This window comes from Toxorhynchites rutilus, chromosome 3 (genome assembly GCF_029784135.1).
Source record: "Toxorhynchites rutilus septentrionalis strain SRP chromosome 3, ASM2978413v1, whole genome shotgun sequence".
NCBI lineage: Eukaryota > Metazoa > Arthropoda > Insecta > Diptera > Culicidae > Toxorhynchites > Toxorhynchites rutilus.
The window spans coordinates 155,628,170-155,644,538 of NC_073746.1; the positions used below are offsets into that span (position 1 = coordinate 155,628,170).

At 36.3% G+C, this 16,369-nt stretch overlaps 1 protein-coding gene across 10 annotated transcripts in view; it reads left to right on the top strand.

Annotated features, from left to right (window-relative positions):
- The first annotated feature begins 880 nt into the window (after positions 1-880).
- The window catches only part of LOC129778253 (cGMP-dependent 3',5'-cyclic phosphodiesterase-like), a 177,604-nt gene continuing 162,115 nt past the window's right edge, over positions 881-16,369 (top strand). For 2 of the 10 annotated variants that reach the window (XM_055785033.1, XM_055785043.1), the window contains exons 1-2: positions 881-1,290; positions 2,018-2,520. In XM_055785033.1, the coding sequence (XP_055641008.1) occupies positions 2,185-2,520 (336 nt within the window). In that variant the 5' untranslated portion in view covers positions 881-1,290; positions 2,018-2,184. Of the gene's footprint in view, positions 1,411-2,017; positions 2,521-16,369 lie in introns of all 10 variants that reach the window. The other 8 variants (XM_055785035.1, XM_055785037.1, XM_055785034.1 and 5 more) reach the window with 8 other exon arrangements.

Consider the following 16,369-nt stretch of genomic DNA (forward strand, 5'->3'; position numbering starts at 1 on the left):
CTCACTCACCAAACGAAGTAGAATCGTTTTCTCTAACAATTTACGAATACAAGCCGGCTTGTTGGGTTTTCGTATGGCTATCACTCTCACTTGTCTCCAGTCATGCAGAACAATATTCAGCTCCAGAAACTTGTTGAACAAGTTCAGCAAACGCTGTTTTGCCAAGTCGGGAAGATTCTTCAACAAGTTGAATTTAATCTTGTCCGACCCCGTAGCTGAATTGTTACATGAGAGAAGTTCAATTGAGAACTCCACCATCGAAAAATTTTCATAATCGCCTTGAAGCGGTATATCGCATACGATGTGTTGTTCAGGGACAGAATCGGGACAAACCTTTCTTGCAAATTCTCAAATCCAACGGTCAGAGTATTCCTCACTTTCGTTTGTATGGTTCCAGCCACGCATTCTCCTAGCCGTATATATATAGTTAAATGATATAATGGATACAAAATGCCACGTAATCCTACTTCAAAAATGTCTTATAAATCAAATTCTCAGCTTATTCACTTATTCACATGTTCGGAAAATCGTGGTTTGCTCGTACCTAAATTCAAAATCCCGATGCTGTTCGCGCACTGGGCATTGTTTACTATTTGCCGGTAAAACATGTTACTCAACGGGTGGAATTCCTTTTATGCTCTTCCACTCGTTCTCACTCTCTTTCTCGGGAAGCGCGAGTGATAGTTACTACCGGTGCCAACAGTTTCCTCTTTGCTTGCGCTTTCGGAGAGCGCGAAAACCATCCCGCCAACGTTATCAATAGCATCTTCTCTCGTGGTCCATCCAAATAAAGATAGCGGTTTGGGTGTAGTCGTACTAACTGATTGTTCGATTTATAGTAGATAAAAAGAGAGTGCATTGAATCAAAACAAACCACTTGGTCGAGAGATCGCTTGACGAACGGTTGTTTAGGCGTTCTGCGCACTGTGTGTAGTCTCGAGTCGTGCTTTCTCAGATGCGGAAGTGTTTCAGTCAATATTATTTCGCTCGGTCGAATTCAATTAATTCTCCGGTTTGGCGCCCAACGTGGAGCAGCGAATGTGTACGAACGTGAATAAGTGTAAAAGGATTAAGTGAAATGAATGTGATTTTGGTCCGTGTAACAGATACCGTGCATTCTCCTCCCCGGATGCCAATAATCTTCTGAAGTGACGCAACTGCCGTCGTGGATTTGGGTTGTGTTTACTCTTCGCGGCGTGACGATTTAAAGGGAAAACAAAACGAGAACCGAGAAATCGTGGAGAGTGTGAAAAAGTACGCTAAGAAGCGTGGGGAAAGTGTCTCCCAAGGGTAAAAATTAAAGTGTTGACGGCGAAATAAGTGATGCTGACGAGTAACGAGAAATTTATTCATTTGTCAGAAACACCATTGCATCGTGTCAACGTTTTTTATGTATCAACCAGGTCGCAAGTTCGTTATTTAAAAATTCGTTTTATAATAATATGTTTTCAATTTCGAATCATTTCGCGCAGCCCCCTCATTGTATGTCTTCAAATAGGGTTCTTTATTTATCTTGTTCGTTACGTAACATAATGTTATGATGCTGCAGCAGCATGGGTCTATTTAATAACGACAAACTGCAATCAAACTAATTCCATTATGAACGTAAGATGCCGGTGCGCAATCAAAGTATGATTTGATCTCATTGAAGGGCTTGTATTTTACATTTAATGTTTGACTACACATTTTTTACACGTCTACCAGATTCCAATGGCATAGAACTAAACTCGATTGAATGAGTATTCACTCAGATATTCCGTTGAGTGGTTCCTTGGAATATACACATTTTATCGTATTCCTATCAAACAGTGATTTAATGATATATGCAACTCTCGCCAGGGTTCTTGAAGGGCGCTTTATGGTTGCAACCCTAACGATTTAATCTGACCTCTTGCATCGTAAAAATCTCGTCGACACAATGCAGTATCTGTACATTCATTTATCGTCTGCGGGGATTCCGAATGTGTACTTGAGAAGCATCTTCACGTCGCTATTTTCTTTGTGATCTTGTTTACAGTGTGATTAATGTGATTTAGTTTTTCGCGAAAGAGGATGTTCGTTTTTTGCTTCTGAGAACCGGTGATACAGAATTCCACAAAGAATGCATTTTTACTGGTCGTAGAATAAAGATAAAACGCGCCGAATATTGTGTGAAGCTGCACGCTTCAGAGTGATAACAGAATAATGTCCGAGATTGAAGAAACGTCGGTTGATGATAGCAATTTCAACGAATTGAAGCTGTCCGCCGATAGTGCTAGCGATTTGCCGACGGTGAGCTCGTCGAATTCAAGCTCGACAATGGAGTCAACGGCGTCAGCAGAGCAAGCAGAGCAGGAACAAGAGGATGGAACCAGTTTGTTATCGAATCAACAGCAGGAGCCCGCAGATCCGGGCTGCTCCGACAAGACGACAGTAACTGATAATTACGAGCCATGTGATCCATTAATTATATTGAATCTATTTCAATCGCTCTCATCAACGACAAACTCGCTCGAGCTGCAAATGAAGATTAATTTGCATGTAAGATATTTTGTTTCTCTGGTTTTATTATATTCATACTGGTATTAACTGAGGCGTAGGACGATAGCTTGCTCTACCGATGTCAGCGTTTGTTTATTTCCAATTAGTATTTATTTTGTTCCTTCAATTTTAGCCTGTGACTTCCGATATTCTGAATAAATGAAATAGTTATAAAGGGTGTTAGCATGATTGTAAACCGTTTTTCGTTGTTGTTTCGTGATATATTTTCCACATTGAGTTCACAATCTGATTGATTGTTCTTTTGTATTATAGGGGCCTTGAATTATAGAGTTATTTCGCTTATAGTCCAGAGGCCATTTAGAAGTGGTCAATGAAGAGTCCGGCGATTGAAATTAGGATCATATGCAGAGTATCACTTCAAATACGTAATACTTCAATGTTTTCCTCTAGTGTTTTTTTGAACATGAGAGCAAAATTTAATTTTTGATTCAACCGCTGAAAGTCAGAAAACATCTTTCAAAAGTGGTAATTTTGTTCTTTATCGCAAAACATTAAACTCGTATTTTAATTTTTTTTATTAGGGTGCCCATTTCCATTTTAGGGTGGTTCGAAAAATATTTTTTTCCAGTTTTTCTCAAAAATGCCTTTTTTTTAATTCATAACTTTTGAAGCACTGCACCGATTTAGACGATCGATATATCAAATTTAGGCCAATGATCTAGCCTTTTATTTGAAAAAATATTGTAGAAAAAAAAGGTTTTTTGACGTGGGGCTACGTCTAACCGGGGTATATGGGGGTAAAATGAAAACTTAAACACAGAACATGCAGGAAAAAATGAAAGATTCCAAATGCTTATAACTCGAAAATTTTTTACTGGATCGGAAAGATGTTTGCATCAACTGATACGGAATATTTCTACGCTTCTATCGCAATTAATAAAATGTTATTTGTCATTAGATAAACAATTGAATAACTGTGAAATATCAAGCGTTATCTAAACGCCCTAACTGCATAGTTTTGATTGGCCCGATCTACGGTTTCTCGAACACAGACTCCAAAATCAATGTACCTGTGGGAATCCGCTTGCCAGATATACAAGCAAGTAGGGGGTATTTTTGTTCCACCCGAGCTGTGTTGCCCTAACACGGACTTCAAAATCAATGTTCCTGGGGGAATCCGCTTTGCATTTACATGAAAGTCGGGGGTATTTTTGTTCCGACTAAAATGTGTTTCCCTAACACAGACTTCACATCCTTGTGGACCGTGCGGAAATTGGCATTGTAAATACATGCAAGTCGAGGGCATTTTTATTCCGACTGAAATGTGTTTCCTTAACACAGACTTCAAATTGGTATTGCAAATACATGCAAGTATGGGGCACTTTTGTTCCGACTGAAATGTGTTTCCGCAATACAAACTTCAGAACCAAGGTGTCTGGGGAAATTGGCATTATAAATTCATGCAGGTCGGGTGTATTTTTCTTCCGACTGAAATGTGTTTCTCTAACACAGACTTTAAATTCAAGGAGCATGGGGAAATTTGCATTGCAAACTCATGCAAGTCGGGGGCATTTTTGTTCCGACTGAAATGTGTTTCTCTAACACAGACTTTATATCCAAGGAGCGTGGGAAAATTGGCATAGCAAATACGGTTCAATTGAGGAGCTTTTTTATTCCGGCTGGAATGTGTTTACCTTTTACAGACTTCTAAACGAAGGTGTCTGGGGAACTCGGAATTGCAAATACATGCAAATCGGGGTCATTTTTGTTCCGACTGAAATGTGTTTGTCTAACACCGACTTCAAAACCAAGATGGCATCATACCAAACGTAAAAGGACTGTCATTGAACTTACTTGTAACGAAGAACATAATTTATCCAAATGCATGAATTGACCTCACATGGCATTATACAACCTTTTTACTTACAAAGCAAATATATTGAATTCAATTGAATTCGGAAATTGTTTCATTCAATCAAAAATTAAATCAATACAAACAAATGATTGCTATGCTAAGGTAGTCCCACGTCAACCATTTTATTTTCGTAATTATTGACTGTAGTCGTTTTTTATTGTTTTCATGACTTTGTTTTCATAGATGGCGCTATATTTTTAAATATTTTTTCTTGAAAGATGAGGATTTTTTGCATAACACATCTCGATATCAGATATGCTATTTTTTCGTTTTTGAGATATGATTTTTTAAAATTAACCGATGGTTCAAACCTGAGAGAGAGGAGCCAGCTCGCTTTTGTTGTGATCACCCTTATGTCAGCGAGGACCAGTCACGGTGAACCAAGGGGAAGTATTGAAATATGTAGAAAATTTCAACATGACATTTTTTTGCAAGACATTTTATGTGAAAACAATTTTGACGTCGGACTACATCTTTCATTTCTATACAGGGGTGTAAGTTCAAAGCTTCGAAAACAAGAGTGTTACATTGGAGAAACAAGATTTTGAGCAATAAAACCTCTTCGCCGGTTGAAAGAAATGTAATGATAACCGCTTCATTCGAAAGATAAAATGTCTACGCGTTATATATGTGTTACTTATTGATCCAAAAACTTGTTTCAATAGCTAAAAAATTGCTTTGAAGGCAAGCAATTGAAATCACAAAAATCTGTATATAAGGAATATAAGGTGCAAACTCGGAAATGCACTCAATTATAATTGTACAGCGGTTAGATCATTTTGGAACAGTTACTGCGGCAAAAAAAACCAAACTTGCTACTGTGAAGAAGGCGATCAGCAAGAAGAAAGCTGCTGATACTGCTGGTGTGGCTGCCCGAAAGCAAAAGTCAAACAAATCCTCAAAAATCGCTGCATGCAAGCCGAAAACGCCGAAGCCATAGAAATCAGTAGCAGCTTCGAAAAAAACTACCATAGCCACACATAATGCACAACACGAGAGAAAACAAGATAGTGTTTTCAGCAAATTAAATCCAGTTCTTTTCAGAAAGAGTTTATCAAATACTGTGGTCAAATACATTCTTTTTGTAATTTCTTCGATCAAGTGCGATCAACGTAAGATTACATCTTTCGAGCACTTCTTAGGGGTACAATGAATCTTGAGAAAGACAATTCATTCCGGCTCGACACTCACACAAACAATGTTCACTCATCAATGTCACAAAAGGGAAGTGGGTGTTGTGAGGGAGAGCAGAGTGAGCGCTACATTTATGTAGACTGTTTGGAAGCGACAGTGATTTTGTCTATGGGAAATGGTATACAAATTAAATCACACATAAAGGGGAGAAAGAATCTTGACCCTTTTAGTTTTGTGGACAAGACCAATTGGTTCACCTTCACTATCGGTCGATTCGATTGGATCTTCAGTGATACTATTGCCTTGATTAGCGACCTGCATGTCAAATTTAAAATTTGCATATGAGTGGTCCGCCAGTGATGGGCAGGAATATCATGGCAAAGATGACGAGAGACTGGTAGGATAATTCTCATCTTCATCCGAATCGTGATCACTGCCTGTTAAAATTGCAGACACAGCATCCTTTTTAGTCAACCTACTATTATTTCCATCGGACACAAACAAAATTCCATCAAAATGCACCTGAGAGAAATCAATGTTGACTCTTTTAATTGGAAGATTAGCACTTATTTTATATATTCCACATACGTTGCATATTCAAATTGCATCGGAGAATATACAATCATCGCCCACATTGCAAAAATCGATTCACTGAGCTTGCAACAATAGATGAACCTGGAACCAGTGAAAGAATGAATGAAAGAATGAAAAAACTCGCGAAAACTGAATGAAAGATCGGAAAAAGTCACAAATGAGCCCAAAACACCCATTAATTCACAAAAGATCTCCACCGACAAACAAATCATAAAAAACAGTTTGCTTTTTATTTCGGATATTGTTTTAGTAATCATCGAAATAATTCTTTAGAACAACTATATCGAAATTATCAAAAGTAAAAAAAAAAATATGTTGGAATGGGCCGATGCTGCTGGAAGCCATGATGTGGGCTGACCTGGTACATCTTTTATTATTTCCTACATGATCCTTTTTATACCCCCCATATATTCCTGTTAGACGCAGTCCTACGTCAAAAATCAAATCGGGGATAAAAACGCACAAAAATACTCACAAACAAAGGTTCACGTCAAGTTTGAACACTTTTCTCATAAATGAATGACAACAACTTGCTTGATTGAAATTGTCAGATTGGAATTTTCTTGATGATGATGCGTAAGAAGAATAAGAAGAAAACAAACTATCTGTCATTCAGCTGGCTCCTCTCTCTCAGGTTCAAACCATCACAGAAACATCTCTTGTTCTCAAAAATCCTTACATTCTAATTTTGGATACATTTGCTTTATTATTCCTCGAGTTATGCAAAAATTTGTATTTTGTTTGTATGTGAGTCTCCTCCTCTTTCAGAGGAGGGAGCTATGTAAAATCACGAGAGGAACATTTCTCGTACCCAAGAACTCTCACAAAATGGAGCCAAATTTGGCTGAGGTTTTTTTACATAACATATCCAAAAATCATAGAGGCGTTTTTTCTGTTTTTTGATTTACGATTTTTTACGAATTTACGAACGTAAAAGGACTGTCATTGAACTTACTTGTAACGAAGAACATAATTTATCCAAATGCATGAATTGACCTCACATGGCATTATACAACCTTTTTACTTACAAAGCAAATATATTGAATTCAATTGAATTCGGAAATTGTTTCATTCAATCAAAAATTAAATCAACACAAACAAATGATTGCTATGCTAAGGTAGTCCCACGTCATCCATTGTATTTTCGTAATTATTGACTGTAGTCGTTTTTTATTGTTTTCATGACTTTGTTTTCATAGAGGGCGCTATATTTTTAAATATTTTTTCTTGAAAGATGAGGATTTTTTGCATAACACATCTCGATATCAGAGATGCTATTTTTTCGTTTTTGAGATATGATTTTTTAAAATTAACCGATGGTTCAAACCATCACAGAAACATCTCTTGTTCTCAAAAATCCTTACATTCTAATTTTGGATACATTTGCTTTATTATTCCTCGAGTTATGCAAAAATTTGTATTTTGTTTGTATGTGAGTCTCCTCCTCTTTCAGAGGAGGGAGCTATGTAAAATCACGAGAGGAACATTTCTCGTACCCAAGAACTCTCACAAAATGGAGCCAAATTTGGCTGAGGTTTTTTTACATAACATATCCAAAAATCATAGAGGCGTTTTTTCTGTTTTTTGATTTACGATTTTTTACGAATTTACGAACGTAAAAGGAATGTCATTGAACTTGTAACGAAGAACATAATCTATCCAAATGCATGAATTGACCTCACATGGCATTATACAACCTTTTTACTTACAAAGCAAATATATTGAATTCAATTGAATTCGGAAATTGTTTCATTCAATCAAAAATTAAATCAACACAAACAAATGATTGCTATGCTAAGGTAGTCCCACGTCATCCATTTTATTTTCGTAATTATTGACTGTAGTCGTTTTTTATTGTTTTCATGACTTTGTTTTCATAGAGGGCGCTATATTTTTAAATATTTTTTCTTGAAAGATGAGGATTTTTTGCATAACACATCTCGATATCAGAGATGCTATTTTTTCGTTTTTGAGATATGATTTTTTAAAATTAACCGATGGTTCAAACCATCACAGAAACATCTCTTGTTCTCAAATGCCTTACATTCTAATTTTGGATACATTTGCTTTATTATTCCTCGAGTTATGCAAAAATTTGTATTTTGTTTGTATGTGAGTCTCCTCCTCTTTCAGAGGAGGGAGCTATGTAAAATCACGAGAGGAACATTTCTCGTACCCAAGAACTCTCACAAAATGGAGCCAAATTTGGCTGAGGTTTTTTTACATAACATATCCAAAAATCATAGAGGCGTTTTTTCTGTTTTTTGATTTACGATTTTTTACGAATTTACGAACGTAAAAGGACTGTCATTGAACTTACTTGTAACGAAGAACATAATTTATCCAAATGCATGAATTGACCTCACATGGCATTATACAACCTTTTTACTTACAAAGCAAATATATTGAATTCAATTGAATTCGGAAATTGTTTCATTCAATCAAAAATTAAATCAATACAAACAAATGATTGCTATGCTAAGGTAGTCCCACGTCAACCATTTTATTTTCGTAATTATTGACTGTAGTCGTTTTTTATTGTTTTCATGACTTTGTTTTCATAGATGGCGCTATATTTTTAAATATTTTTTCTTGAAAGATGAGGATTTTTTGCATAACACATCTCGATATCAGAGATGCTATTTTTTCGTTTTTGAGATATGATTTTTTAAAATTAACCGATGGTTCAAACCATCACAGAAACATCTTTTGTTCTCAAATGCCTTACATTCTAATTTTGGATACATTTGCTTTATTATTCCTCGAGTTATGCAAAAATTTGTATTTTGTTTGTATGTGAGTCTCCTCCTCTTTCAGAGGAGGGAGCTATGTAAAATCACGAGAGGAACATTTCTCGTACCCAAGAACTCTCACAAAATGGAGCCAAATTTGGCTGAGGGTTTTTTACATAACATATCCAAAAATCATAGAGGCGTTTTTTTCTGTTTTTTGATTTACGATTTTTTACGAATTTACGAACGTAAAAGGAATGTCATTGAACTTGTAACGAAGAACATAATCTATCCAAATGCATGAATTGACCTCACATGGCATTATACAACCTTTTTACTTACAAAGCAAATATATTGAATTCAATTGAATTCGGAAATTGTTTCATTCAATCAAAAATTAAATCAACACAAACAAATGATTGCTATGCTAAGGTAGTCCCACGTCATCCATTTTATTTTCGTAATTATTGACTGTAGTCGTTTTTTATTGTTTTCATGACTTTGTTTTCATAGAGGGCGCTATATTTTTAAATATTTTTTCATGAAAGCTGAGGATTTTTTGCATAACACATCTCGATATCAGAGATGCTATTTATTTGTTTTTGAGATATGATTTTTTAAAATTAATCGATGGTTCAAACCATCACAGAAACATCTCTTGTTCTCAAAAATCCCTACATTCTAATTTTGGATACATTTGCTTTATTATTTCTCGAGTTATGCAAAAATTTGTATTTTGTTTGTATGGGAGTCTCCTCCTGTTTCAGAGGAGGGAGCTATGTAAAATCACGAGAGGAACATTTCTCGTACCCAAGAACTCTCACAAAATGGAGCCAAATTTGGCTGAGATTTTTTTACATAACATATCCAAAAATCATAGAGGCGTTTTTTCTGTTTTTTGATTTACGATTTTTCAAACTTAACTGATAGTTCGAAAAAACAATTTTTCCCCTTTTTCCCTATAATGACTTTTTTTTTTAAAAATCATAACTTTTGAATTCCTTAGCCAATTGAGTTGATCGATATATCAAATTGAAGTCAATGAGTTTGTCATATTTGAAAAAAACATTATACTTGCGAAAAGTGTTGATTTTGTTCTCGTAATTATTGATTGTATTTGTTTTCCATGGTTTACTCGGCTAAGGATAGAGGATATTTTGTAATATTTCTTCTTGAAAGCTGTTTTTTTACATAACATATCTAAAAATTAGAGAGATGTTGTTTTTCGTTTTTGAGTTATTATTTCTCAAAGCCAACATGTTTTCTGTCTTCGTTCAATACCCCTATGCAACTTGACTAGGTCAACGCGTCTAGAATCCATTTTGTCTAAACAGTATAGTAGTTTTTCAATAAAGACTAGCTCATTGGCTTCAATTTAACATGTTGATCATCTGAATCGGGCGAGTAGTTCAAGAGTTTTTAATTTTTAAAAATGTCATTTTTTGATAAAAGAGGAAAAATAATTTTTCGGACCATCGGTTAACTTTGAAAAAACATAACTCAAAAACGAAAAAAAGCCTCTTTTTGATTTCTGGATATGTTTCGTAAAGAAAACCTCAGCTTTCAAGAAAAAATATTAAAAAACTAACTGACCCGACAAACTTCGTTCCACCGACAATTGATATTTTCATTAAAATAATTTTTAACACTCAAGTCACCACATACATTAATTTTCTGTACGTGATCTATATTCGTGGTATATAATTTCTTTTCAGGTATATAAATCTGATGCAGACTAAAGCCGGGTTCAGGCGGTGCGAGTACGCATACGAGTCGGTCTAGTCAGTTACTGCAGTGCAGCTACTCACACCGTGTGAACACATCATGCCAGTTAGTGTCATGTGTGATCCGGCGTGTGAGCTACTTCAAAGTTCTTTCAATTTACTCGCATTCGCATCCCTCAAAACGTCAAAAACAGAATTTAGCGCTCGAATCAAGGAGGCCATATGTATGTGTCTCTATTTTTAAGATATTTGAAAATATGCGACGATATCTATAGACTTGAAAATTATTGGAAAAACAAATAAAACTCCCATAGTTTCTAAACGAAATCGTTGTTATCTTGTTTTGTATGCTGTCGGGGCACATTTTCTTTCTGAGATAGTTTTCTTGAGAATCTCTAATATAAAATAATTATCAGGCACATTTTCATTAAAAATTCACTCATAACTTGCAAAAAAATAGGATATTTATTGTACTAAGGAACAGAATACATATTCGATTTAAAAAAGTACATTTTCATTCATTATTTCAGTTTTTGATGCGTATTCATTCCTCCTGCAAATCTACTATCATTTTCATTTCACAAATTAGTTCACGAAGCTGCTGGCAAGGCGAAATAAATATGATAAAAAAAAATCTTTCAGACTGCCATTTATAGCATCACATACTTCCGGAATTATCTTAGCTATAGATGCTTTCGAGATTCTAAAAAATATCGACATATCGGCAAAAATCTGAACGATGTTCCAAAAGAAAGGCACATCAACGTCGTTTTTTAATTTCACTCTTGCAGGTATAGCATCCCTCATGAGTGTATCTTGGCGTTGTTTTTTTGGACCAATGAAATCCGACAGTGTTTCCACTTATTCAGGTGTGCTCTAGAGGATCATCATCGTAGAGTTCCTTCAATATTGTATTTGTTGCTCCTTTTCCTTGCAAAAAAAAAAGGATTCCTGGCCCAAATCCTTTTGCCTTTCTGCTTGTTTTGGATAGTACCTTCAGTTCGAAGAAATTCAGCACAAAATATTTTTATACACGGTCAAAAAACCTGAGAAGAAAACTGCCAATAGCGAAGTCTATAGCGGATCAATCATCTGTCAAATTCGGACCGGATTGCTGTTTTTGACTATTTGATATTTGATGGAGATTTGAAAAATCATTTGGCATCCCTGTAGCTGCTGTAGTATCTAGTTTCTCGTCAGCAGCTCACACTGTGTGAACGGACAAGGCGAGTCAACCAATTGTCAAGCGAGTTAACCGGCCCAGTAGCTGATCGCTGTCAAGTCAGCCACAAGCAACGTATAAATGGGCCTTAAGACGTACAAACCTGATACTGACTGCTGAAATTTCTTGCTACGTTCTCAAGTTAAATCGTGAGGAACGGACACCAAATCATTTTTATTTATATAGATATGCAAAATTTTCTAAAAAATGACTTTCCAGTTTTTCAACTTCCATACAAGATTTGCAAAAAAATGACTTTCACATTTTCCATCTTTCCGAATGGTTTTCATAACTTTTTTGGCAAATAAACCAGACTAAGACGCATTAATCCTGATACTTACTGTTAAATCCGTTGCTCCGTTCTTGAGTTAACACTTTCGTCGCCCAACGCGATGTTTCCTAGATTTTTGTGGGACCCAACTTTCAGATAAATTATAAAATTTTTCGACTTTCCGAATGGTTTCAATAACTTTTTTTGACATATAAACCTGACGCAGACTAAAACGCATCAATCCTGATACTGACTGTTCAAATCAAATCATCAAATTTGCTAAAAAAAATGGCTTTCAAATTTTCCAACATTCCGAATGGTTTTCATAACTTTCTTGTCATATAAAACTGACGCAGACTAAAACGCATCAATCCTGATACTGACTGTTGAATCCGTTGCTCCGTTCTTGAGTTAAATCGTGAGTAACGGACACCAAATCATTTTATTTATATAGATATACAAAATATGCTTAAAAATTACTTTTCAATTTTCCATCTTTCCGAATGGTTTCCATCACTTTTTTGACATATAAACCTGACGCAGACTAAGGCGCATCAATCCTGATACTGACTGTTCAAATCCGTTGCCCCGTTCTTGATTTGTCATGCTCAAGGCCATGTGAACAATAAAAAAACAAATACAATCAAAAATTACAAAAAAAAAACAAATTATTAGCAAATATTTTTCCAACAAAGAAATAGAGACTATTGGTTTTAATTCGATATATCGATCATCAGAATCAGTCCAGTAGTTCTAATGTTCTCAATTAAAAAAATGTAATTTTTGGGAAAAAGATGGAAAAAAGTGATTTTAGGACCACCCTAAAATGAAAGTGGGCATCCCAATAAAAAAAATAAAAAAATATGGGTCTTATATTTTGCGGTGAGGAACAAAACTACCACTAAAATCTGGGAACAGCTATATCGGAGTGGCATGTAATGGCTGTAGGTTATAGAAACTAAGACCACAAAGTTCATTCAACTCTAACCGTGACAAATGCAAATTAAAAGATCAATCAATGAATTGTTCTGTGATTGAACCCACGAACGATCGCTTAGTGAAAAAACGTGAATGTTCGAAAGACCAAGCAAAAAATCAATTTTGAGTGGGACAAAGTTTGCCGGGTCAGCCAATAATTAATAATTTGTTGTTTTAAGATTAGTCTTGTAATTGTGAACCCATTCTGTATGTATGCAATGCTGCTGGAAACAAATATCGTTCAGATCGATTTCGTCTGTATTTTTGAAGAAATTATCAATTGAATTGCATATGTGGTCGCATTAGTGTATTATTCGGGAATCGGCAATTTCACTCATTCAGATTTCTCGCTCTTCGGTACAAATTATTATTACGACGGATTAAGATTTCAATAATACGGGAGCGTTTTTCTTTTATGAATTTTTCGGCTATCCAAATAAGATGTTCGAGTCCAATAATTCATTATCCAGATGATATTGACATAATATTAGGCTGTCAAATAAGTCCTGCGGTATTTCCGCGAAGTGTCGTTGTAAGCGCGTAGTTCTAGTTGTATTCATTGTATCGAGTCATACTAGGGGAGGAGGGGGTAAAACGGACATGTTAAGAAAAACTTCAATTATATCTTTGGAAACTCATGTTTCCCCAAAACTTTGATGCAGTCTCTTGCAATTCAATATTCTGTTTTTCTACCTAATTGTCCAAATATTCTACAAAAAAGTGTTTTTCAGTGATTTTTACTAAAATTAAAACAGACCGAAAAGTACAACATTTTATTCGATGCGGATATAATGGACATGTAGTGGGGGTAATATGGACAGGTTTGTAATATATGAAGCGTAGAGGTTTGTAGATCGCGAGAGGAATAATGTTGTTCAACCAAGGTCTGAACTCATCACGAATGTCCGTTAAATGATGAAAAAATCGGATCAATCCACATAGAAGTGATATCGTGCTTTTCAGCAGTAGAAACGGGCAGATCCTCAACTATTTTGCTTTTTGTTCCATTCAGCTTCTAAACAGTCCACATTTGGCGATTTGATTTTCATTTATAGACGCAGAGCATTCCTTAGGAATAGATTAAACAGACTTTTCACAGTTCATCTCACTCCCACTGGCAAATGTCCGTTTTACCCCACCTGTACAATTACTTCAATAATTTAAATTTTTCCACTCAAAAAAGAATTTACTTTTCCGTGCATACCTAATATCGCTTCTCTGTTAACTCACAAACTGAAATATAACCATCAGCGAATTGAATTTTGATATTAAACCACTCAAAATGCTTAATATCTAAGCAGCTAAAATTACATCCTCATGCGGAATCATGTATGATTTTCGGTTTTTGTTTCCCTTTTCCGCTTTTGATCAGTATTCATTGCCATAGGGAGGCTTAAATATTAAAGAATAACATGTAGAAGGTGTTCTCATTAACAGAAATCGGAAATACAAAATGTAACTATACAAATCGACCACCTGTCCATATTACCCCCACTGTCCATATTACCCGCGGTTCCCCTATAGCTTGTTGGAAAGGTATTTTTGCACGCTATAGTCCTTGACAGTGTTTTGTTTGGTTAAGTCGTTCGTGAGTTATAGTGTCGCAAATATGGAGCAAAATAAAGAGAAAATCCGACATATTTTACAGTACTACTATGACAAAGGCAAAAATGCATCTCAAGCTGCCAATTAAATTTGTGCAGTTTATGGACCCGATACAGTTTCCATTTCCATCGCACAACGATGGTTTCAACGTTTTCGTTCTGGTGTAGAGGTCGTCGAAGATGCGCCACGCTCCGGAAGGCCTGTCGTCGAAAATTGCGACAAAATCGCTGAGTTAGCCGAGAAAGACCGGCATAGTAGCAGCCCAATGAGGTACATATAGAGGTGGAGCAGTAGGCGAAGTGTATCTGTATTGGCGAGCAAAATATCGTGTCGTAATTATTTGCATTCAATATGGAATGTATATGGAAGTAACAAAACAATGTTTAAAGTACTCACGGTTGTATGATAATTTGAGCCAAAATTCTCATGGAATCATTCAACTGATTGTTTTTTAACAGACGACAATTATATCGTGGCTTATTTCGATTATTCATGTGGTAAAAATATCCAGAGAACAGTCGTATGCTTAGCTATCGAAAGCAATAACATGTTCGGTGCAATTTGGATTAATTGGCGATTATTATCTCACAACATACACACCGACACTGAGAGCATTCAAAACATCAACTTCATAACAGTAATATAATGAAACTTCCTTTGTTTCTATGAACGTGGGGGAGTGAAAATGGCACATGGAAATATCACTTTAATCCGTCTTTTTCGACGTGATTTTACAAATATTCACTCAACGCTATCACATTAGCCTCATATTCAGCGGGAGCTTTACAAAAATGTACGTTTTTAATTGATAAATTACTTACTCAAAATAGCATTTTTACATGGATGCGGTGAGCAATCAAAGATAAACACAACGACTGACGTCACTATTTGCGAAATAGTTATGGCAGCGCATGCTATGTCGCTCGAAACTCGACCATCTTCATTACTTTTTTTCTAGGACATTGGTAGCAGCCGTAGCATCGGCCAAGAGCTGGGGATAAGTCATCAAACCGTTATTAGCCATTTGAAGAAGCTTGGATTCACAAAGAAGCTCGATGTATGGGTGCCACACACGTTGACGCAAGAAAACATCTTTGACCGTATCGACGCATGTGATTCGCTGCTGAATCGCAACAAAATCGACCCGTTTCTGAAGCGGATGGTGACTGGCGATGAAAAGTTGTTCACTTACGACAACGTGAAGCGCAAACGGTCGTGGTCGAAGCCCGCTGAAGCGGCTCAGACGTTGGCCAAGCCCTCATTAACGGCCAGGAAGGTTCTGCTGTGTGTTTGGTGGGATTGTCAAGGAATAATCTATTATGAGCTGCTTCCCTATGGACAAATGCTCAATTCGGACCTGTACTGCCAACAACTGGACCGCTTGAAGGTAGCACTCATGAAGAAGAGGCCATCTTTGATAAACAGAGGCCGCATTGTCTTCCATCAGAACAACGCCAGGCCACACACTTCTTTGGTGACGCGCCAGAAGCTCCGGGAGCTCGGATGGGAGGTTCTTTTGCATCCGCCGTACAGTCCGGACCTTGCACCAAGTGACTACCACCTGTTTTTGTCCATGGCGAACGAGCTAGGTAGTCAGAAGTTAGCCACAAAAGAGGCCTGTGAAAATTGGCTATCCGAGTTTTTTGCCAATAAGGAAGCGAGCTTCTATAACAGGGGTATTATGAAGTTTGCATCTCGTTGGGAACATGTCAT